The sequence below is a fragment of the Haplochromis burtoni genome, unplaced genomic scaffold, assembly GCF_018398535.1.
Source record: "Haplochromis burtoni strain Fernald_Lab_line unplaced genomic scaffold, NCSU_Asbu1 Contig_78, whole genome shotgun sequence".
NCBI lineage: Eukaryota > Metazoa > Chordata > Actinopteri > Cichliformes > Cichlidae > Haplochromis > Haplochromis burtoni.
Window position 1 is genome coordinate 1,118,783 of NW_024582439.1, and position 23,831 is coordinate 1,142,613.

A 23,831-nucleotide genomic window follows, 5' to 3' on the forward strand; every position below is an offset into this window, starting at 1 on the left:
TGTTACTAATATTTGTGCTTTGTCTTTTCCTTTGAATTCAGATACAGGTTAGAGACAAAAACATGTGTTTCCCTTTTGGAGGGAAAAATGCAGGAAGGTTTGATTAGTATTTGAATGACTCAGGAATCTTTGGTCGGTTCCTATCTGTTGTGCTAGTGGCTCGATTGGCTTTGAGTTCTTTAAAAAAATGCTTAAAATGGTCATTTGCATTTTTTTTCTTTTGATTTTTATTTGGCAGTTTGTTACGGACCAGTGTGTGGATTATCTGTTACGTTCACATTTTCAGAAATACTAGGCAGTGCATATAATCTAAGCCTTCCTGTGTATGATTAAATCCTTTAAAGGGGACCTATTATGCTTTCATGTTTGTATTCTTGGATTCTACTAGAGTAGCTTTGCATGATTCACTTATACTGGGTTTCAGTGAAGACCCTCGGTTAATCCATCGTCTGAAACAAGTCGTTTAAGCTCCCATACCCCTCACTTTGAGCCCGGGATGTCAAACTAATTTTACATGGTGGGCCACATACTGCCCAAATTGGTTTGAAGTGTGCCTGACCAGCAAAACTCCCCTCTCAATCAGTGTGAAGATGTTTAACTACACCTTTAATCCCATTTAATCTAAGAAAAACAAGTGTCAACAGTACATCACAGAGTTTCTACACGATGAAGACATTTTGCAGTAAGTGAATGAAATCTGTCAGCATAAATAAATAAATATGTAAAATTACAGAATAAACATATTTTATTCATTCAAATCATACAAACCTTTATAGGAACCTTAAGATGTTCCAAAGCCGTCCATTGGGCTGGATGGAAGTCTTTGCCTGGCCAATTCTAGGCCTCAGGCTTCATGTTTGACACCCCTGCTTTAATCGAAAAATATTCTGATTGGTTGCCCATCACATTCACAACACTTGAATGGCAGATGGGTGAAGTTTCTGTCTAATATCTCAAAAACAAGATATTGCACTTCATTGGTCCGGTCACATTCAAATCTCAGCAATAAAACCGTGTTGTTGTTGTTGTTTTTTTTGGTTGTTTTTTTTTTTTTTAATGGTCTGAAAGTGAGTATTCAGAGCAGTCTGAAGCCTAAACTTGACTCATTGCACATACACTGATTTAAAATTTTGAGTCAGTTCAATTTCTGAGCAAGCATCACCACAATGTGACTGGTTGAGATGTGGAGAAGCATAATAGGTCCGCTTTAATTCTTCCGTCTTTGTTTCCTATATGACTTTAAGTGTAGCGCTGTGTTTGTGTTTCGTTAGATGTTGCAGTAAAAGCTCGAGTCTGAGGGTGAGGAAAACTGCTCAAATGAACCGATTCAAAAGGAATGACTTTAGTTAATATTTTCTTGCTTTGTTGTTGTTTTTAGATTGAATTTTTATGTTAAAGTCGATCTTTTGTGGTAATAAAATGGCACATTATGTATTCTAACAAATGAAAACGTTCATCCCAAAACGGAGATGTTGAAAATGCGATGCCTTTGCTAATGACACCGTCTCCGTCATCCAAGCACATCTCGCAATAAGACCATCAGCCAGCAAAACAACCTTTGAATACAAATTATCAGAAAATTTGGGGTTTTAAAGGTTGTGTTTTGAAATGTTAGCTGAGGATTTCTTGAGTTTTTTGGAAGGAAACATTTGATTTGTCCCTCTTCCTTTGACTTTTTGCATTTCGCACTAACCCTGTGGTCTCTGTTTTAATAGCCCAAGCCTTACTTTACTACTCAGTGTTTAAAATATACATTAAAAAAGTGCTTTTGTTTGAAATATGTATCTTTTAAGATGGAAGACTGTACTTTGTATTAAACCTGTTTTTGAGAGGTTTTGGCATGTTTAAAGCAGATTTATGGTATTTATAACTTGTGGCATTCTTGAACTAATGAAATACAATTAAAGATGTCTATATTTATTACCAGATTATGGTCTTGATTTATTTGACTGTCTCTGTTCTGTTAAATTTTGGGTCTGGGAACTTCCAAATGTCGTCCAAGATGCTATAAAAAGTGATGTTTTACTTAATACTAAGGATTATAAACGTGGAGACTTATTGGTCATCTTTGCTCCTCGCGTGAAGGTGTTCAATAGCCAATAGTGTGCGTGCCATTAGGACATGCGCACCAGAGCGTGTCAGACCTGGTCCCGCCTGGTCCCGGAGAAAACAAGGGGTGTGCTTGGGTGCTTGTGAAGCAGCAGCAGCGGCGCATGCGCCCAGGAGAAAATCACGGGCGTCGTGCCTCGCCGCAGCGATTGCAGATTTTTGATGTCAGATTGGAAGGAGTGAGAAGGGGTGAGAGACACTGGGGTCTAACATACCGAGCCCGGTGGAAAAGAGGAGTGGAAACCCGGAGTGTGTAAGAAGAGAAGAGGCGTGTGTGACTCCGACTTAATCCTTTCTTTCCAACTTGAGTCTTACAAGCCTGTCTGCAGATGCAACCTGTCTGTCATCCCATCCGTCCCAGTAATCCCTGTTTATTGCAGCGTTTCCTCCAAAGGGGACTACAATGACACCCTGGTGAACACGCTCAGGATGGAGTAATCATACAAGCACCCAGCGCAGCGCAGGATGCGCATCTCCAACCCGACGACGGAGAAGAAGAAGGTAGAGAAGCCTGGCTGTTATTCTGCTTTCACATGTCAGAGATTTTCCGCGGCGCTGTGGATTGATCGTTTCCGTCATCAGCCTTCTGCTGCCGGTGTCGGTGTATAATGGAGAGCTCCAATGGCTCTGGCAGCGACACCAAACCGCAGAACCACCAGTTGGAGAAGAAGCGACTGAACCGAGCGCCTTCACCGGCCAGACCTTTCCTCAAAGACGTGCACACCCGCGGTGCCAAACCACCTGCCATCGTACCGAAATCCCCCAAACTAAGCAAGCAGCAGCAGTCTGCCACAGTGCCCTTAGCCCACCTGAACCGCAGCTCCAGACGCACCCCGGCCGGAGCCAAGGAGAAAGCAGCCACGGCAAAAAGTAACACCAAGTCTGCCGTCGCGAAAAAACCCACCAAGGTGCCACAGCATGCCGCAGCTGAGCCCAAACCCGCCAGCATCAAGCCGGACTGCACCAGCAGTCCGATCCTCGCCAAAGGCAAGAAGGGAAAACTAGCCTCCGGTTCTCCGGGCCCTCTCAGCCATGGATCCCCGATCCGGGTACCGACCGGAGCGCCTCTCGGCCGAGTCAGCCAGACCGACAGCAGTTCAGACCTGTCAGACTGCCCGTCCGAGCCGCTATCGGATGAGCAGAGGCTGGCACCAGCCGCTAGTAGCGACGCCGAGTCTGGTACCGGCTCCAGTGACCGGGATCAGCTGGGAGCAGAAGCTACCGCATCCACAGCTGCTGCCCAGCCGCGCACAACCGAGGCTTCCGCCGCCAAGGGAAGCAAGTCTCAGGCTCAGCTCGCTCCGGGCTCGCACGGAGAGAAACACAAGCAGGAGAAACCCTCCGCAAGCGCACAATCCAAACTGCCAAGCACCAAGCAAGCAACCGAGGAGGACCTGCAACGGGAAATTGAGGACTTGAGATCGGAAAACGACTACCTCAAGGTATGACAGCCTGATTTCAACAAGTTACAGAAAAATCACTGTTTTTGTGTGTGCATTTTTCCACATTCCATCCAGAGCAGCTATCCAATCAAAATCGGTCCCGTCACAGGACATCTATGGGTTCTTTTTAAGTGTCCTTGAACTTCCACCTGCTCACTAATTGGAAGCATAATTACAATCCTAAGACATTTCCCCATGATGCACAGCTGTCATCCCCACGAAATCCCCGCTCTCCATTCATCATGTCATCACTCGTATTTTTTTAACCTTCCCGGGATTCCCTGCTGGTTTGACCTTTATCAATAGGATTACATTGATAGTGGTTTTTATCCTAGTATGCCCTTTAAAATTTAGGTGTTTCATATTGTTGCTGTCAAATCACCAAAGTCTGTTTTGACAGAAAGTCTCAACATCAATTTTCCACTCTGTTGCATTTGGGGCATACATAAGTACATCTGTGTGTGCGCGTAATGATGCGAACACACTGTAATCAGATGCGGTGCAGATCTTATTTCTGCTATTTCTTAACTTTTTGGAGTTGTGTTCAGAACATTAGTGGATGACAAACGAATGCATGTGTCTGCGGATCTAACCAAGAGTTAGATTTCAGAAACCTCTGTTTTTAAGAGGGTGTACGTATATAATGCTTTGTTTGCAGCTTCAATGGACCTGTTTATACGCAGAATCCCCCCCCCCCCCCCCCCCTTTAAGTAGGTTATCCACATAATTTGGGGAGGGGGAGGCAAACAGTTAATGCGGCACACACTCTTGCAGCCTTTTTTTTTTAATTCAATGTTTATTTGCATGTTACTGATGAGAGTATTATTATTATTATTATTATGAGAGTTGATCACGCATGTCTGCGTGTGTCTCTGGCTCGGTGGAGACACAAGAGAGTTAATCAGCTTTACTGGCTCCCGCTGTAATGGCTTTATCCCACAGGACTTGATAACAGTCAGATGTCCCATGTGTGCAGGGTTCAAACACCCTGCTTGGCTGTCAGCCTGCCAGCTGGGTCTCTGAGGTCCTTTGCAACCCCCCAGCCCCCATGGCCCAAAAATGTATGGGAGCCCTCATCTCTGCTGCATCTTATCCTCATGGAAAAAATGTTCAACATATTTATTTTTCTTGGGAATTTATTATTTCTGATGGTTTGGCAGTTTTGATTGGGGTGAAGGGAGACAGGGGAGATATAGGGGAGCGATAATTGATAAAATCTGTCTGTTTATACGGTATTTATATACATGACAACATTACATTACTACCAAAAGACAAAAGAGTTGGTTTTTTTATTAGAGCTGCAGTGATTAATTGTTAATTAAGAGCAAATTAATCAGCGAGTGATCTGATTGTTGTTTTTCAAGCATAAATGTGGCGGTTTGCTGTTTTTCTACCCCGTTCAATATTATTTGATTTTGGAAAGTTGACAAGATTTAAAAAAAAAAGTTTTTTAAAACCTTTTTATGAGCTTTTTAAAAAAATAAAAATAAATTCAAAGTTAATTATAAAATATATCTGTTTGAGAAGAAGAATAGCTGGAACCTTTTACAGATTATCTTATTATGATTATTATTATTTAATTATCTGACTGACACTTCTGGAAAGATAGGTTACTTGTTTGGTCTGTTATTAGTCTATCAAAATTACTTTCAGCCCCATCCATAAGTATTTTAAATGTTTATAAGCATATAAAATGTACCTTTTTATATAGTATAAAAATATAGTTATTTTTCTTTAAAAATGTACTAAAATTTCAACTTTAAGCTCATGAAAAATCAGTGTTGTTGCTGTTTGTTTGGTCTGTCAATCAATTGGTTGTCTTATTGTTTTAGTTCCACTGGCTTTTTAAAACTTATAGAATGAAATTATATATTCATTAATGATCATAAAATTTTCCATCTATTTCGCTTCATGTTAACCTTTATGTAAATCGATAACATTAGTGTTCTGGATTACTGATTTGACAAAGCATGCTAAAAATGATGGTAGTCAATGTTTAAATATGTCTCCAGCTTTCTGGATTGAACAATAAATCAATTACAAATAAAATAACTGTCAGGTAAACTGATACGTAAAATCATCTGTTCCAGGTCTTCACTGATCGTGAATACAGTCCAAACAAACACCTCCAGCTTTCTTAAAGCAGCTGATAATTCAAAATATCCACCCTTCCAAGAGAGGAAGAAGTAGTGCCGGTGACCCAGCACGCACACCCTTCATAAACATCAGCGATTATACACATGCTCCCAGGATGTTGCCTTGACTCTGACTCTTTTAACCTGGTCATCGATTGGCTCGACCCCGTACGAGGTCATTAGCTGCTTCCTCCGGGGCCCTCCTCGTATAACAATGGACTGTGTGCTTTTCCAATCCAAATGAGGATAGATTTAGTTTTCATTAATTGACATACTCATCCCCTCCCTCTCTTTTTTCTCCGTCCAATTGTCTTTTCATCTAGTGGCGCTTAAGTCCTAGGACGAAACGTCTCGGGGGAAATCTACAGAACAAACTGATTCGTCGAGACGGGAGGCAAATTCAGTGGTCACCAAACAAACCTCAGTAGTGCCTCGGTACTGCAGATAAATCTCCCTTTTTCCAGACTGCGATGTTACGTGATAGGAGCTGGAGAATATGAATGCATCCAATCCGAAGATAAGATGCTTAGAACCAACTAGTAATGTTACATCATCAGCCCTAATAGTACCTGCATTACTGGAACTCATGTAATCATATAAAAGTATTAGTGTAATCTACCACCGTATATTACCGCAGACTGTATCGCCTTTCTTATATTTTTGTATCACAAACCATTTAAAATTGATAGTTTAGGACTAAAATACGTGTAGCTGTAAAACGTCATCTTTTTTAGAGTAATGAGAAGAACCAACAATTTCCGTTATCATTGATGGTTTTGTCAAGTGTTCCACTTACGTTTTTATTATTCTGAGACTCTGGTCAACAGAAAAATAAACCAAACTATTTTCTGTGACTATTTTCTAATTGGATATTTCAGCTGTCTTGTCTGAACTTTCTTTTTTTTTTTTTTTTTTTAAGTCCAAGAAGATGAAATCTCTTATTTTGTTCTGAGATGCCGTCTGAGGGAAAAATGACTTATTATTAAAATCTAGCTTAAAGTATGCTTTGAAATTTAATAGTATTTTCTTGCTCATCTGAGGCTGAATATTTTGCAATTTTCTTACATGTTGGTGGTTAATTTATAGTCAACAAAAATACAATATTTTGAGACGATTAAAAAAAAAAATCCCCCATAGTCTTCTGTTTGCCACTGTGTAGGATAAATCTTAAACTCTAGTCCCTCCTCTGGATAATACAATACTGTCAGCATATTGCAGGTTTAATGTGTGTTATATAATGTAGAGGAGCTTAGATCTGTAGTTTTACATTTCAGCGTCATAACTTGTGCCAGATTTATGTATTTATTGCTGTATCGCAGATGTACTCCTATTGGCGTGCATGTTGTCTGGTACTGGTTTAACAAAATCATGCAGGAAAAGAGTTTTAGGTTGGTTTCGAAAGGGTTTGATCATATTGTTTGTCTGCTGGAGTCGCTCTAACTGGTTTACTCGGCACTGTCTGCAGCACATGTAGCAGAGCAGCATCACAGCTGATCAGACAGTCATGCAGAGTCAAGCTGGGTCTTTACAGCAGGCTGCTCACATGCATGCTAAACTGGAAGTTATTGTGTTCCTCGCATCATGGAAATCCTGGGTCCATACACATCTTTTAGGTGAGGACTTTGTATGTTCTCACTCTGCCTGTGTGGGCTCTCTCCAGCTTCTTCCCAAAGACATGCATGCTAGGTTCAGCTAATTAGTTATTCTAAAGTGGTCGTATTTGTGAATATGAGTGCAAATCGTTGTCTGTCTTGATGTGTTAGTCTTGCAATACAATGACAATCTGTCCAGGAGCCCCATCACAGGTGGGATAGCTCCACTCCGACCCTGAATAGGATAAGTGATTAAGAAAATAATGGATACAATTTGGAATCAGTGTAAGAGGATTTTTGAGGAATTGGAATTATCTGCAAAAACGTTTTCACCAATAAAAACATCGATATAACTGTAGAGCATCTGAAACAGATTATTTTGGCTGTCAGAATTTTTTTTTTTTTTTTTAGAAACTCAGGAGTACGTCTAACTTTCCAATTCAGCATTGCAGTTGTGCTGGAGCCTGTTCCAGCTGTCACAGGGTGTGAGACGGGCTACACCCTGGATACATCACCAGCCTGTACGCATAGAGACAAACAAACATTCACATGCATGGCCAATTTAGAATCACCATACATGTATTTGGATTGTGGGAGGAAGTGGGAGTACCCAGGGAGAACATGCATGCTCCACACAAAAAGCCCCAGCTGGCCTGAGCTGGATCCTAACTCAGGACCTTCTTGCTGTGAGGTGTTGGTGCTAGCCACCAAACCACCATGCCAGTCCCATAACAAACCATGAGAGGTATTTTTGTTTTTTGTTTTTTTCTCTTAAGTAACCAGATTATAATTTCTGGAAAGAAACATCAAGGCTATTTTTTTTCTTTCAAAGTGATTTTTGGTGCTTTTTGGCATTTTAATTCAGTAAAAGCAAGCATCTGGTAAATGGTGAATGGATCGGTATTCATATAGCATTTTTCTGCTTTTCTGCTCTAAATGAACACTCAAATCATATCAGTATTATTAATGTGCATTATTAACATAGTCGGCCTCTGTTTTCCGTCTTTCTCAGGATGAAGTGGACGAGCTGCGGGCTGAGATGGAGGAGGTGCGCGACAGCTATCTGGAGGAGGAGGTTTACCAGGTACAGGAGCTGCGGAGGGAACTGGACCGCTCTAATAAAAACTGCCGAATCCTGCAATACCGCCTGCGAAAGGCAGAGCAGAAGAGCCTACGGGTTGCTCAGACCGGACACGTGGACGGAGAGCTGCTGCGTAGTCTGGAGCAGGATCTGAAGGTCTGCGAGCTTGTCTGTGTGTTTGTCAGTGACCGCAGTAACACCTGTCATCACTCAACACTTTGGCATGACAAAATGTCAGTGTAAAAGTATTGCATGTGTTTACACATAACGCCAAAGTTATGAAGAATCCTAAAATAAGGGATTTTTTATCTTTAGGATAATTAATAATCTGATCTGTAAGTTTCTTCACAGCATCTTTTCAGTGTGGCAACATTATGACTGTAAGCCAGTCTTTCTTTTTCTGGCATTTTAAAATTTGGGAAGCTGAAAAAAAGTTCAATCCTCAAGCTCTATATTTTTAATCAATCAATAGCAATAAAAAAGCACAACATTTAATTTTACTTAAAGGTCAGTGTTTGTTTTACCAAAAAACCCCATATACCTTAGCTTAGCTTCCCTTCATTATTTTCACAGTGGACCTGCACCTCCCTAGGAGGTGAGAACTGAGTCCAAGAAGTCCAAGTGGAAACTGAAATAGTTCAATGACTGATAGTGTCACAAGATTGATTTAAGAGAGAAAATTATAATCATTGTCATTATCAACTAATCTGTCAGTTTAATAATAATAATGATAAAGAAAGTTTTTCCTATAGGGCAGCAAATTATATAATAAAACGTGTGTGGATGTGTTAGGATGTAAGTTCAACATATTAACACGTGCATTATGTTTGAACCTTTTGGGACCGTGTGACCTTAGGTGGCCAAAGATGTATCGGTACGTTTGCACAACGAGCTGGAGATCGTGGAGGACAAACGCAGCAGAGCTGAGGACGAGAACGAGCTGCTCAGACAAAAGATCATCGAGGTGGAGATCGCCAAACAGGCACTGGCCAACGAGCTGGAGAGGACCAAAGAGGTCAGAGAATAACAATGCAGTAGTTGAGAGTTTAGTTTGTGGCTTTGCTGTAAATGAACAGCCTGTAAATATGGATTTCCACATATAAACAAGGAGGAATTTTGGTTAATGTGACCATGTTTCAGATGAATGGTGATCACTGACCTGATCAGCAGGAGGGTCACTGCAGTCAAATTTTGCCTTTAAGTGCAGAATCTTTTCTCAAACACTCGCATCAGGATGTGTGAACATGTTACTTTCACTGTATTATTCAAAAATAAGACCAAAAAACCCCTCCCACTCACAGCTCAGGTGTGTGAACAAGTTGTTCCCCATAAATGTGCGTTAGGAAAGAGGTTCAGCAACTTCTTTTAGCCAACATTCATAACAATAAACAATGAAAGAGCTCGTCAAAACCAGATGTCTTGCTTCTCGTGCTTCTCTTAGTTTAGACATTTTGACCTCGATGGCATTTCCCGCTACACGGTTTTGCACATAATGAATGGCTACATCCCAAGAAGCAGTACATAACATTTTGTTCTAGATGTTATGAGCTTCAGACAAACTAAACTGAAGGTATGTGATAGCTACGAAGTCAGAGAGGAAATTCCAAGTAATGTATGAGCTCTATTTTTCTAGTTTAGTGGTGAATCTGAATCACGGAAAGTCATGCTTCTTTAGGTGCTAGGAAGTACACTCCCACTTTAACTGCAGTGTACCCACACTCCCAATTTACCCATGTTCTTTAAACATTTTAATTTTGTGTTTTTGCTGCTGTATCAGTATAATTTAGGCTTTTGTTATACTTCAATATCACTGTTTACCTCATCTGTGAAGTAAGGCCGTCTCACAGGTAACGAGATGAGCAGAAGCTATTCTCAGTGCTGCTCAGCTTCAGTTGCTTAGACTAATCGATTCTGACAACAAGAGGTAACATGCCATCTGCCAACAAAGAAAAAACTAGGCTAATACCAGACCGGTCAGTCTGGAGATGTGGCTTTCTTTTGGCAGCAGGATGACACTGTTACTCGTTTCCTGTCGTTATGTGCGCTGCTGAAGATGCTTTGATTTTAAGCTCATGCCACATTGTCTCCGTGAGACTTTGCATGCTTCTGCGTACCCTTCAGAAAGGTCTACCACTGGTTCAGAATCTATATTCTAAAGATGTTTCTGACCTTAACTGTCAGTGCTCGCAACATCGCTGTTTTCAAAGACAGCTTATCAGGAACTGACTGAGAGGCAGAATTCATGTCTACTATGGATGTGCTAATGCAGTCAACGCAACTCTTGTTGCTGTAATCCTGATAACCTTTTAAAAGAAAGTTATTGGGAAAGAGCGAGAGTGCAGTGTGAGGAAGCTGCACATTGTTCTTTTGACATTTTTCAGATATCTGTAATGCGGGGCGTGCTGTGTAACTCTGTAACTGTGGCTCGGTGCAGTTTTATGCAGCTCGGTGGTGGTGGGACGATGCATACATTTATGAGCATAAGATGACACAGACTGTCTTGTTCAAAGAGGAGTGGAGGGAGTAGTAAGTAGAAAGCCTGAGACACCGGCTGCTCCAAATGATTTTTTTGTGTTTTCCTCCGAGCTTTGTCCCAGAAAAACATAAACCGTCTCTGGCTCTTTTATAATACAGCACCCCCAAATGTGTTCAGAGTTGGTCCACATTTCTTTTTCCATGGGCTCGCATAAAGTCTTTTGATTGCTTTAAAATTCAGGATAACCATTTCAGGAAATTATTAGAGTGTTTACACGCAATTTATTTGGCGATCAGCTTCAGCAACTGAATCTAAGAAACTGCCCTTTGCTCTCAGAGCTGCTCAGTCACAGAGATAACATCGGTCATAGACAGGAAAGGAGCAACACACTTACTGATAAGAATGCAGCTCAACTGGATTGAGGAGTACTTCATTTCCTTTTCAGATTTAATTACACCTCGTAAACCATGACTCAGGTGTACCGTGACGCAATTTACAGAAGAAAAGGGAAGCACATAATCCAGCACTGCTTTGAGTTTTGTTCTAGTTTGTATGAGTCAGCCCCATTACTTTTCTTAGGATATCTTTTCAGCTCCTTTATCACTAGTGTTGAATGCTAACATACACTTTAAATGCAGACGAGCACCACTGCATGAACAAAGCACCTTAACGTGGGCTTCTCAAATAAAATCATACTGTCGATCAAAAAACCCCCCAGTTCAGCTCAAGTTCATTATAACCATCTATTCAAAAGAACTCTTCAGAAATTAAGAGTTAGATTAAAATCTTTATACACAAAATTTACTTTAAATAAGAGCAGAGATGGCTAATCCAAAGAGCATTGGTTGGATCCCTGCCTCCTCCAGCCTGTGTATTTAAGTATCCTTGGGAAAGATAGTGAACCGCAAGTTGCCTCGGATGTGTCCATTGGTGTGTAAGTCTGTGTGAATGTTATATAAGTACCGGTCCCTTTACCGTTTCTATCAATACATTGATCTGTTACATTAAGCATCTTTTAGTAACCATACAAGTATTTATGAAAGCAGGAGTTGCTGCACTGATCCTAAAACACCAAAGTTACACAATAGTACAAACAAACCAACCAGTCGAGACTAACAACTCCCATTTTTTGTGGGACCTATGAAATCGCATTTTATATTAATTGATCTACATTAATTAAAGTTTTTGTGCTTGCGTAAAAGATACTGAGATGTATTGTGTAATCTGAGAGTAAACATCTTTGTTACTGTACCTGAATTTGGCTTTTATACAAGGCGATCTAAAGAGCCGTGCTACAAACCTCATGTTTGACACGTTTCCCTAAAAACCTCTAGTGAAACACAAACATTGATATAATATTCTGTGTGTAAAATGACATGTTAAAAATCAAAATCAACTGTTTTCTTCCTCATTCTGTGTGTGTACATTTAACAGCTTAAAATCCAGCCATCAGTAAATGTTGTCGTATTTGCCAATAGTTATTCTGATGTTGGGCATATGTTATATTTATACACATTAATCCTCAATTTGTTTTGAAAAAGTATTATGAAAAAAAAAATCAGTTTGAATTTTTTCACTGCATTGCTAAAGGTCGGCTAATCTCCAACAGTTTGTGCATCTCTGCCCTTTAAAACCCAAGTCCTCATGTCCCTGCGCCTGTTCTTGGCTATTGGAGGCTGCACAATGTGACGCTGGCCCAGAGATTGGCACCCCAGCATGGATTAATCCAACAAGAAGGGCTGTTATAAAACAGCCTGGCGTGTTTCCGTACGCTCAGATGGGAGGGGAGAGCGAGGGAGAAAAAGACAGAGAGGTATGGGATGGCTGTAAGCAGACGGCCATAGGCCACGTGTGCGTGCGCTATAACAACAGCTTTCGGCCCTGATATCAAACAGTTTAGCAGAGCTGCCTGACGGGATCTTCTTCACTTTAAATTATGGTCTCGTTGCTGGTCAGCACGAAGGCAAACTGTGATCAGTTGGGAGATTTTTCATTCTGACATTTGAAGAAAGGCCCACTGATGTGTGTAATGAACTGGAACTAATGAAATGCCGACACGCAGAACACGAGCATCAGGTGATTTATCTGCAGTTCCTGCTTCACTGTGATAAACTCATCTTTCATTAGGCCAAAGGATAATCCTTTGTGAGGTGGTTTTCCCCCTCAGTGACTCCCAGGTATGTTGCACGTCAGATATTTTCATATTGAAGCATTAACTTGACATCAGATGTCATGAAAGCAGTGATCAATAAAGTCTCATTGAGGGTTATGCTGGTAAGATGAGGATTCTTTTGGAGTAGGCAGAGAGCATTTAAGTGTGATTTTGTAGCGTTTGTTCTGCTGAAGGAGTTCTAATAAAAGCCGTTCACAGCAGTATCTGTGGATTATTCATCTTCTTAATGAATTTGAGTGGAGGACATATCTAAAAAGGAAGGTGACCAAATAAAGGCACTATTAGTGGGTCCTACTATATTCATTTTGATTTAATCGAGTCATAGCGAAGCCCTAAAAAAGAGAATATATCTGGAACTAAGAATCTCTAATCACTTGATCCCAGACCCTGATGTGATGTTTCAAGAAAGCCTTTCTGGTCTGTCAGACAGCCCAAATTAATTTCACACTGGCCACTTTCTTTTCTTATCAAATCAGATCACTTTTTATTGTCACATCACATGTGCAGGTACACTGGTACAGTACATGTGAGTGAAATTCTTGTGTGCGAGCTTCACAAGCAACAGAGTTGTGCAAAAATACAATAACGTAAAACAAGCAAAATATAAGAATGGCTACATCTGAGCCTAATAAATATATGTACAATATATAATAGTATATGCATTACTGGATGTGTATACTAATATGTTTTTCTATATGTGTGTGTGTGGGTGTACACATATTTTACAAATTAAATAGAGTAAACAATAAAATAAAATATATAAAAAATATACAGAGTTGGTTGAGACATGTGCAAAACAGTGGCATTAATGTACAGTATGTAGTGCATAATGTTTTTTTTTCCAGTCTAATTGATTATTAAATAAATAAAGAAAAACATCTGCTGAGGATCATTTGAGATTGAAAGCTGCCATTTTTGGGAAGTGGAAAAGGGTATGTCACCTGAAATATACATTAAAATGAAGAGCATGTGCAGGCAGAATGTACTCGAGTGAAATTGTTTACACGATGCAATCTGTTCAATAAGGGTTGTATTCCAAAGGCTGATTTGCTTCAAGTGCTTGTGGATGCATAGAGTCGTCACCTGTGCTCATTAGCAAGCTTCTGTTTTGTGTGTTTTTGGGGGGTTTGTTTAATCTTTGCAAAGCAATGGTGTGTCTTTCCTTTTATTGCCTTGTTTCATGTGCAGGTTGCAGTGGAGACGAATCAAAAATTTGCAAATGATGAACTGATTTGATGTGCATTATCAGTTTAACTACTAACTAAATGCAGCACAACTCTGCTGGTTTTTAACTATGAAAGAGCCACAATAACTGGGTTCACTTATGCAGAACCAAAAATAAAGACTGAAGGTGTCTACGAGAGAAGTTCCAACCTTTCAGTTGTTTTGTTGCTGTGTTTTCCCCACTACAAAGATTTCAGAGGGAAATGCCTGCATTCTTAATAAGTCACATCAACAGTATCTGAGCGAGAGTCACCACAGACATTTGTTTCATGTCAGAGCTGCTGCATCATTCCCCCCCTTCCTTGGCGGAAAAAGCGTTGGCTTTGAAGAAGCATCTCCTGATCCTTCTGTTCTCCTTGCTTCTCCACACCTCTCTCTTTCACATCTTCCCCCTCTCCTCTCCTCTGCTGTGGTTCCCCTGTTGGAGGAGTGTAAAGGAATCTCATTGACCTAGTTAGTATCTTGTGTCTGACTCCACCAATAGGAAGGAGAACAGGCGTGAGGAGAGGAGCAGCGTAGGGACTCAAAATTTGCTGCAGTGACACACATCCATATAAAGCTTATCATCGCGCAGCCACTGTGCAGTTTGCTCAATGTGCAGAAATTCTTCGTAGACGTGATTGAGAGGAGGACGCCATTACTTGCACATTTCTGCTGTTTTCAGGTGGAAACCACATCTTCAGCTCCGATTTAATGAGAACGGCATTAGAATAACACCATAAACACACGTCTGAAATCAAGGCTGTGCTTGACACATAGCTTTTTATTTTACAACAGTAATGTGTATCATGAATGCCTAAACTATGGAGTAGTAAATCATTTTAGAGGAGACAATATTGTTACCCTATAGGCAAGCTATCGGAGACCCAAAGCAAGTAATGGAAAATCGACAAGTGCATGAAACCCTGGAGTCATGTGTTACAACTCTGAGGCGTTTGGCCTTTGAAGTTAAAACCCTTGCAGGATGGAATTTCTCCTTTTCTATTTATTTATTTATTTTTCATGCACGCCGTCGTGTTGCTCAAACGTTTCAATTTGCAGTCGTATCCAAGCCGTCGTTTTATAATCAGAAAACATCCCGAAGCATTCGCCGTTCCAGCATGAAAGTGTGTCTTTAAATGTCTTCAGACACATGAAGGGGCATTTGAAAGAAATTCAAAAACATATTTGTCGCCATCCTAAGCGCAGTCTTCAGAAATCGTGAGCCTTGGCATGTAGTTCACATCTGATTTGCATTTAAAGTGCTCTTACAGGCATCAAAGCTGGTAAAATACTTTATCTAAAACAGTTGATATTTGATGATGAAATTAAACTAAATGTATCCTGAGTTTTTCGTAATGTCTATAAAATGAAATCTGTATTTATGGAAGCTACCTGGCAACTAGCCATGGCTGGTTGAAAATTCACATGTTTCCACCTTTTTTGGGTGCCATCATTTGATGTTTATAGTTGAAAATGGGGAAAAATCTCTATAAAGGCAAAGCTAATCTTGCATCTGTGCTTTGAGCTGGTAAGTTAACCCTGGCCCAGTTGGGTGTTTTTGGAGAATGAATATTTAATGTGCTGCGAGATGATTAAGTAAATTAACTATACAAGGGGGGAAAAAAAATGAAAACAACAAGTCCAAGACAGAGCAGTGGTGCAACAGAAACGTGGCTGAGATACAGGTGCAGCAGTTTAATACAGTTTAAATATAACAAAACATCTGAAAATGCAAATAAAGCCGGTGTCCTGAAAACATCACCTCATTGTCTCACAGTATTTTGTTCAGCTTAACCCAGATCTGAAAGCAGGAGAAATCCAAGGTTGGTATCATGCTTCTCTTCTTCACTGTAACAAATGGTATTAGCAGTTATATTTAGGGTGTTTGACAGCAGCTTGGCAGGCTGTAACTCAGGCTGATTCATTGTGTTGCTCACCTCTCCTCCAAACACAAGGAACAGACAAGCCATCAGGAAAATAGAGCTCCCACTAGTATGTTGGGGGCCATCGCCTTGAGTGAAATATAGTCAGAAAAAACTGTTCTGGCCTTGCCTGAGGGTATGAAGAGAGACGATGTCAGTTCTGATCTACATTATCCTGCTGAATTGTTTTGGATGCTTCCAGACTATAACGATTTTTGCTCAAAAAAAAAAAAGATAAGGCGATAATCCTGTTAAGGCTCCAGTAATCCATATTTTCACAATAACAAATAATATATATTGACTACGTGTAATGCAAAGTGGGTCACTGGTAACTAAATTCAGACATTTTCGTACTAAGTTTGACTCTTGTAATCCTGTAAGGATCATGTGAGAACGTTTTAACTTTGTTTTGATTCTGCAAACAATTCTCCCACCCACAGCCTGAATAAAACAATAAATACAACTGTAGTGTATCACAAGCCTATTTCATGTATAAATAAAAAATTATCCCTCGACACCCATCTGCCGTTTTCTAACAGCTCTGTTGTCTGGAAGAGCAAACGGGTAAATTTCTTCTGGTGCGTAGTGACCAAAACAATGAGCTAATGCAGCTTAAAGTTATATGGAGAAGAGCTAATATTCTTACTAGGTCTAAAAATTTCCAGATGTCTGAGCTTGAGAGCAGAAAAAGGCATATAGAGTGATCCTGATGAAGCAGGAACTCTTGCCATAAGGCATTACAAGGAGATGATCTATGGTGGCCCAGTGTTACATCTTATCAGGATGCTTACAGCAACTCTGTGCTGGCCAGTTTCCATTTCTTTTACTCCAAAAATAAGCCCAGTTACATGTTCCGTGCACACCTGCAGTCGTACTGTCAAAAGCTGCTTGTAGCCATGTTTATAGATCAGGCTACAGGGACTTTGTGGTGTCAGTGAGCTTCGCTGTAGTCTAAAAAAGTTCATTTGATGAGGCAGCGGTCAGAGATCGCCTGAGTCACAGAGCGCTGTCACCATGTCCTCACCGACAGCAGCAACAGGGCGAGACAAGGCTGCATCAACATAAATGTAAACTACATGAGACTAAAGTGACTTATGGGAGGATTGTGCAGCCCTCCTGCTGCAGAAGAACACGTCTACCGTCAGGGAAAAGACGAGTATATTATTTAGCACGGCGCTTGTGCAAGACATTAAGCTCTGTTCTGGCCTTTAACTAGAATCTGTTTCCAGAATGAGTACAAAGGCACATAGAGATGCAATCATATCCAAAAAATGTTTTCCTTATTTTCCTTGTTGTTATATAACATGCAACATTTCGAAGAATGTGTTGGCTTTTAACATTTCCAGTAAAGCCAGAGAAGCATTATCGCTCATTAGGAGTCCTATTCTGGCACTGGATGAATATAAGTTCAATAATAACACATCTTTTAACTTGTCCAGGTCTCTGTAAACTCCTTGAGGAAATACCTGGCTGAAATATCTAGTTGATAAATGCTTCAATATGTACTTTATACAGTGAGTCTTTCATAGTGTTTTTCACAGAAAACAGCAGCCTGCCACAGCTGAGAGCACTGAAAGTGACCAGAACAGTAAAGCTAGGAGTTTTATAACTAACATGATCATTTAAGGTTCCTGATTATTCTGTGTGCTCATCACTCCCTGCAAAATCTTAATTATTCTACATGAAAGGCTTAGTGTTTTTAAAAAATATGGCACTATGAATATTAAAAATGCAACTCAGGATATTGCATATGCACAGAAAATATACGGCTACTTTCATAAATAGAATAGCTTGTTTCTTTCCAAAAAGAGTTCGATGCACATTTTGATGTACACATTTTTCATCAAGATAGACTCCAATAGAATCACAAAGCTGCTTATGTTTTTACAGTCCAGGAGTGTATAACCTTCCTGAGAAAATAAAGAGCTGTGCCTGGTCAAGCTTGCAGTATCCAAGTGAGTTCTCTATCATATTTAAAGTGGTCTATTTCAGGCAATGTATTAGTCTGGGGGGGACTGTGTGGTCTCTCACTTGAAGTAGATGGGGCTGCATGTGTCTGAGAACTGTGGGAGCCTATAGATCTGTTTGTGCTTTAATCCGAAGTGCTTGTTACAGAAGAAACTATGAGACTGGGAAGGAAAACAGAGGCTGTCACTGCTTCCTCTCCGAGGTTATATGTTGCACGCAAACAGTCATAAGCAAATAATGACTTCGGTGATATGGACAGAGACCTGCTGCATAGCTTGTTAAGACTGAGGGAGACTAAATCAGAAAGCTGTGAAATCTTGGTGACTTATCCCTCCTTTAATTACCTCTTCTATTTGCTTTCAATCCCCTCTTTGTTAAGTACCTAGGGGGTTTCAGTGTAGCTTCCTCGCCCTCCTTTGCTGGCCTTGAATTTCGCTGCACTAATGATGACCTGGAGAAGAACATCATCACCGTTTGACTATACCAACACATAACGAAGGTCGAGGTATTGTAGTTTCTAGAGAGCTACTGCAAGCCTGTCGTTTCCATGTCATGCTGTGATATGCAGTACTAGATGAAGTTTTTTTTTTTTTTGAAGCTTCAAACTGCTCTTTAAGCTATCAGCAGTTCACATGATAATACACATTGCCTGTGAACAACCATCTGAGATAGAGCCATTCTTTTTATGCTTAATTAAGTGTGATTCAGACATAGATGTTTATAGTGATAGGAACGGATATACTGACCGCTAGGCTTTTAATTTTAAGTGAACTTTAAAATACCAATTTTAGGGAGTTTGTACTGTGTTGATGCTTAGATAACATGGATAACATTAGTTTTGTGAGACTTAAAGTTAGACATATACCCCAATTACCAATATATCTCCAATAACCTAATATTGGCTGATGAATTAGCTGGCTCACGTGGTTGGTTTTAAAATACAGCCCTGGAGTTGCAAAATATTACAGGTTATGAGTGTAAACTACAGTGTTTAGAAATCAAACACTGGTTAACCTTTAATTAAATAAGCGTATCAATGCCTTAGACCCCCTCTAAGGAAACTGAGAAAAGGCAAAGCTCCAGCCCAGCTGAGGGAGGAAGGCGGTCATCCCATAAGAATCAGTTAAAAGCTCCACTTCAGGAGCTGTGACATGACACAAACAAACACAACCCCCCCGACTTAAGCCATCATCTGGGCTAATAACAAGTCCGGGTAACAACTCTGTAGATTACTGCACTCCTTGGCCGCCACCTGAGCTCAGACTTCGTTATCTTGTACAACGTCCTGTGGCAGCTTGGTAGTCTGCTGGGATTTCATAATAGTTCAGTATTTCACCTCTCACTTTGCTTCTTTATTGGTTCCCCTCCTAACATTTTCTGGCCATGAAGCTCCCATGTGTGCAGAGGCGAAAGCCCCTCCTTCTTATTACCAACCTTTTGTGAACCTTTCGATGCACACAAGGGCACAGTGAGGTGCTGGGTGGTGGAAAAGTGGCGCGGGGGTGAGGCCGACCTCATTATCAGCCAGCTGGACACTCGTACGCATCGTTTTGACCCTCATCCCCCCCTAACCTACACCCCCCTCCAACTGTGCGCTCATTCAGGCTCCTTCCATAGATTATAATAGTGCTCTGTTGTATGCTGTGTGTATGGTTCCTATTAGTGAGCAGAGGAGACATGGCTGATGCCTGAGGGAAAGCTCCAGATAAACAGACACAGATTTATGATCATGGGTTTTTATTTATCCTTGCTTTGTTACCATAGACACATGCTTGATGGTAACAGAACGAGGAGTCAGAGTCTTGAAAAATAACTTGGTTCCTGCTAATTATGAATTGCAGATGATGTGAGAAGAGGCTGCTGTTCCTAACTACATGATAATCATGGGCTAAAGGATAATAAGCCGCTGATAAGGGCTTAATTGGGCCTGGAAGCTATCTTGAGAAGTCTGTTTACAGAAACAATCAGATGCACCAAAGTCTAAATGGGCTTATTTCTTTTTGCACTGTTGCATTGGAGTAAGATTTGAGGGAAGTATCTGATCTTTTGATTGCACTAAATCTCAAAGAAAGTGATTTTTAGTAACAGGAAATTATATATCGACTAGATATAGATCTTTTAAAATACCAATTTAAAAGATTTTTTGTTTTTACTGGTTTTTGAGACTTAAAGTCAGACATATATCCCAATACCAATATGTCTCCAATACTCTAATATTGGCTGATGAATTGGCTTGGCTTGGTTGGTTGATTTTACAGGACAGCTGTAACTGGAACAAATTTTAAATGTCCCTCACACAATATCATTGCTGCTATAGCCTAAGTTTGGAAACCCATTGACTAGTCTGCTGGCAAAGTCTCTGAAGACAAGGAGCAATTTTTCAGGGCTCCTGATAGAGCTGATGCGTGTCTGAGCAATGACTTCCTGTTGTATTCAGTGATAGTTGTTTTCAAATACAGAGTTTTGGGCACTGTGGCGGAGGCGTGGCCCCGGGCGCAGCTGCAGGGGAGGAGTGGAGCGGAAGGCTCAACAGGGCGGCGCTGCGAGGCCGGTAAGAACAGCTGATGTTGTTTATGGACTGATGATGGTCTCCCTCCGCTGTGTTTATAGTGAGACGAGGAGGAGCGGCCAGAGGGAGATCAGCTGGGCTCGTGAGCTGTCAGACTGTGTGACTGAGTCAGCTGTGAAAACAACAACACTTAAATAAACGTGGAAGTTGGCTGTACCTACCTGTGTGTGCGTGTGTCTGTGCCTGGTGTATTCCACAGGCACAACTTTTTTTCTATGCTAAATAGTCAATGTTTTCAAGATTGCATTTCAGCAAATACTCCCCCAGTCTCTCCTTGCTCTTTACACAGAGTGTTTACCTGCACACAATCAAAGGCTGCTTAAATGTGTTTGGTCAGCAGAACTCAAGCTGACTGCATAATGACACCAGAAAACCTTTGCCTGCAGGTTCTACATATTCATAGGCAGATATCTGTTTATGGAGATTACTGTGACCTACTTCCACCATTGTAACCAACCCATTAGGAATGCAGCATGAACTGGTGTGATGATCAGCAAGACACTGGTGGCATTGTGGAAAAACAAAGCAAGCCTGAATGTTTGGACTTTTAACAAAGAGGAAAAACCAGTTCCTTGTTTCTATGATGTTTCCTCAAACTGTGACCTCACTGAGGAGGATGGCCATAAACAAAACCAGTACACGAGTTGTAGCTGTACATTATATTCAATGAGTTAGTAGTTATTAGTAGGTATCTACATAAGTCAACCTTGAAGTTGTGTCCAAGTGTGTTAGAGCTACCTCTCACGATGAAGTAAACGTAATCCTCATCTCCCTCAGAGATTTTGGTTCATGTTGACACAATAGCCTCACACAGTTGGTGCAGAATTGGGCAAAAAGTGTGCCAAGAAAATGTCCCTCACCCCACTATATCCCCAGCCTGAGTGGTTGGTTTTATGCTCTCTTGTTGTTCAGTTCTGACCCTACCATCTGAATGTTGGAGAAGAAATTGTGACTCATCAGACCAGGCAATGTTTTTCCAGTCTTTGATGAGCCTGTATGAATTGTAGCTTCAGTTTCCTGTTTCTGGTTGACAGGAGTGGCAGCCAGTCTGAAGATGTTCTTCTGCATACCTTGGCTGTAATGAGTGTTTATTTGAGTTACTGTCTTCCTGTCACATTGAAGCAATCCAACCATTCTCCTCAGACCTCTGATGTCAACAAGGCATTTTTAGTCAGAGAGCTGCCGCTCGTTGGATATTTCTCTTCTTTTTTGGACCATTCTCTACAAACCTTAGAGCTGGTTGTGTGGAAAATCACAGGAGATCAGCAGTTTCTAAAATACTCAGACTAGACCATCTGGCACCATTTCACTACATTGGTGGACCATGTAGTGGAAAGGGATGACTCAGAGATTCTGTCCCCTGTTCCCACTAAATGTATGCTGTATGCATGTACACATGAGTAAACTGCACAAGTGAGCGGGTCGTGGATGACTTCAGTTCTGAGATGCTAGAGTTGGGAAGTTGTGAGTGATCTCCAGAGTAGTTCTTTACTTTTCAAGAGTTTTGATGTATTTTTTTTATGTCAGTACAACTTTCTGTTTTTCTCTGTGTTCCATTAAGAAAGACAACAATGACCCAGTTTGTTAATTTATCAACATAAAACACCCACTAATGATATTCAGACAAGTGAAGACTTCCTACTTTTTCTTCTTTTTATATATTTGATCAAAGGAATCCCCCTCTCTGTTCGGCTTGCGTGGGAGTGGGAATGTAATTTTGAGCGGCATCCGTCTAGGTCACGCGTATAATCACTTTTGACTCAAGTAAAGGAGATTTACATGCCAAATTGAAGCAAAGGTTTGGAATCAATGTAATGAATGGTGCTGAACTGGGTCAGCTATGAGAAATACTGCAACAGGCTACATTTGTTTGAGTTTTTGGTCATTTCATCAGATTTGTTGATAATAACAGAGATTCATCTGTGCGCTGCTTTGGACAAAAGCATCTGCCAAATACATGTGAAGGTAAAATATCACCAGCTTTATCCCTTATCCTCCCTTCAAAGATGAATTCTTAATCTCAGCTGCACCAACTGGTTCAAGATGGGTTGCACAAAAAAATAAGAGAGGATCTTTGTGTTCTGCATGTCTGTGCTGGAGAAATTTGTTCTGGCAGGAACAGCATGGGAAATGTAGTATCTCTTTCCATTTCTGATTTGTCAGCATTAATTTGCCCGAGGGCGGGGTCGCCTCCGGTTGAGTGTAACTCGCTGATCTTATCCGTCTTCTCTGTATATCTTGATGAGTGCAGAGCGACATTCGCCTCCCTTGCCTTCTCCACATGGCTCGCTTTCTTTGTACTGCACACTGCACAGCACTGGCACGCAGCCAGTCTGCTTTCCCAGAATACTCGCTGGACCTGCTGAAGAGTTTGGAGGCAGCTGACATGGCAGCTCTTCCCTCCTCCTGGCCTGTCTGAGCCTCAGTGTCACTAATAGCTGTTAGTGGGTTGACTCCTAGTGACGCTTTAAATTATTATTTTATATATGTATCCATACAGTAGCTTCACTTAGACTCTGGGATGTTTGGGAGTTCAGGCTTTTTATGCTGGATGTGCACTGGATGACCTCCAGACAGAGCAGTAGTATGCAGCGCCAATGCCTTTCAGGTGTATTGGCCTCCTTTTTCACTTGTCTCTAGGGAAGAGTTTTGCTGTGTCTGCAGGCTTTTTAAAGCACTGTCCTGCAGCTCATTTTAAGTTACACACATTCCCACCTGGGAGCTGCCCTGTACAGTCTCATGACTTCACTGAGGGCTTTGTTATAAAGGGGTACGAGGGTGTCCATTCATTTTTCTTTGATTCAGAGGTGATCTCAAACAAACAGTCATCTAATATTTGTGGGATTGCTGCTGTTGTCCTCAAGCTTTTGTAGACTTCGGCAGTAAGACCTCACAGCAAGAAAGTTGTGGGTTCGAATCTGGACTGGGGCCTTCTTTGCATGTTCTCCCCGTGTCTGTTCTCCCCATAGAGAATATGGTTTCCTCTCACAGTCCAAAGAGATGCATGGGGATGGTTTAAGTGGTGGTTCTAAAGTAGCTGTTGGTGTGAATGTGAGTGTAAATACAGTATCTGTCTCTGTGCATTAGCCAAAAGCCACCGCATGTCTTTTATCCTGCCGTCCTTCTCTCACACGTGGTCGTGGCAGATGGCCCCGCCC

General features: G+C 41.0%; 1 protein-coding gene across 5 annotated transcripts in view; it reads left to right on the forward strand.

The window, feature by feature from the left end:
• Positions 1-6: 6 nt before the first annotated feature.
• Positions 7-23,831, forward strand: part of LOC102314454 (microtubule cross-linking factor 1) — a 79,561-nt gene continuing 55,736 nt past the window's right edge. For all 5 annotated transcript variants that reach the window (XM_042222015.1, XM_042222016.1, XM_042222017.1 and 2 more), the window contains exons 1-3: positions 7-3,551; positions 8,291-8,515; positions 9,216-9,374. In XM_042222015.1, coding sequence (XP_042077949.1) covers positions 2,718-3,551; positions 8,291-8,515; positions 9,216-9,374 — 1,218 coding nt within the window. In that variant the 5' untranslated portion in view covers positions 7-2,717. The remainder of the gene's footprint in view (positions 3,552-8,290; positions 8,516-9,215; positions 9,375-23,831) is intronic.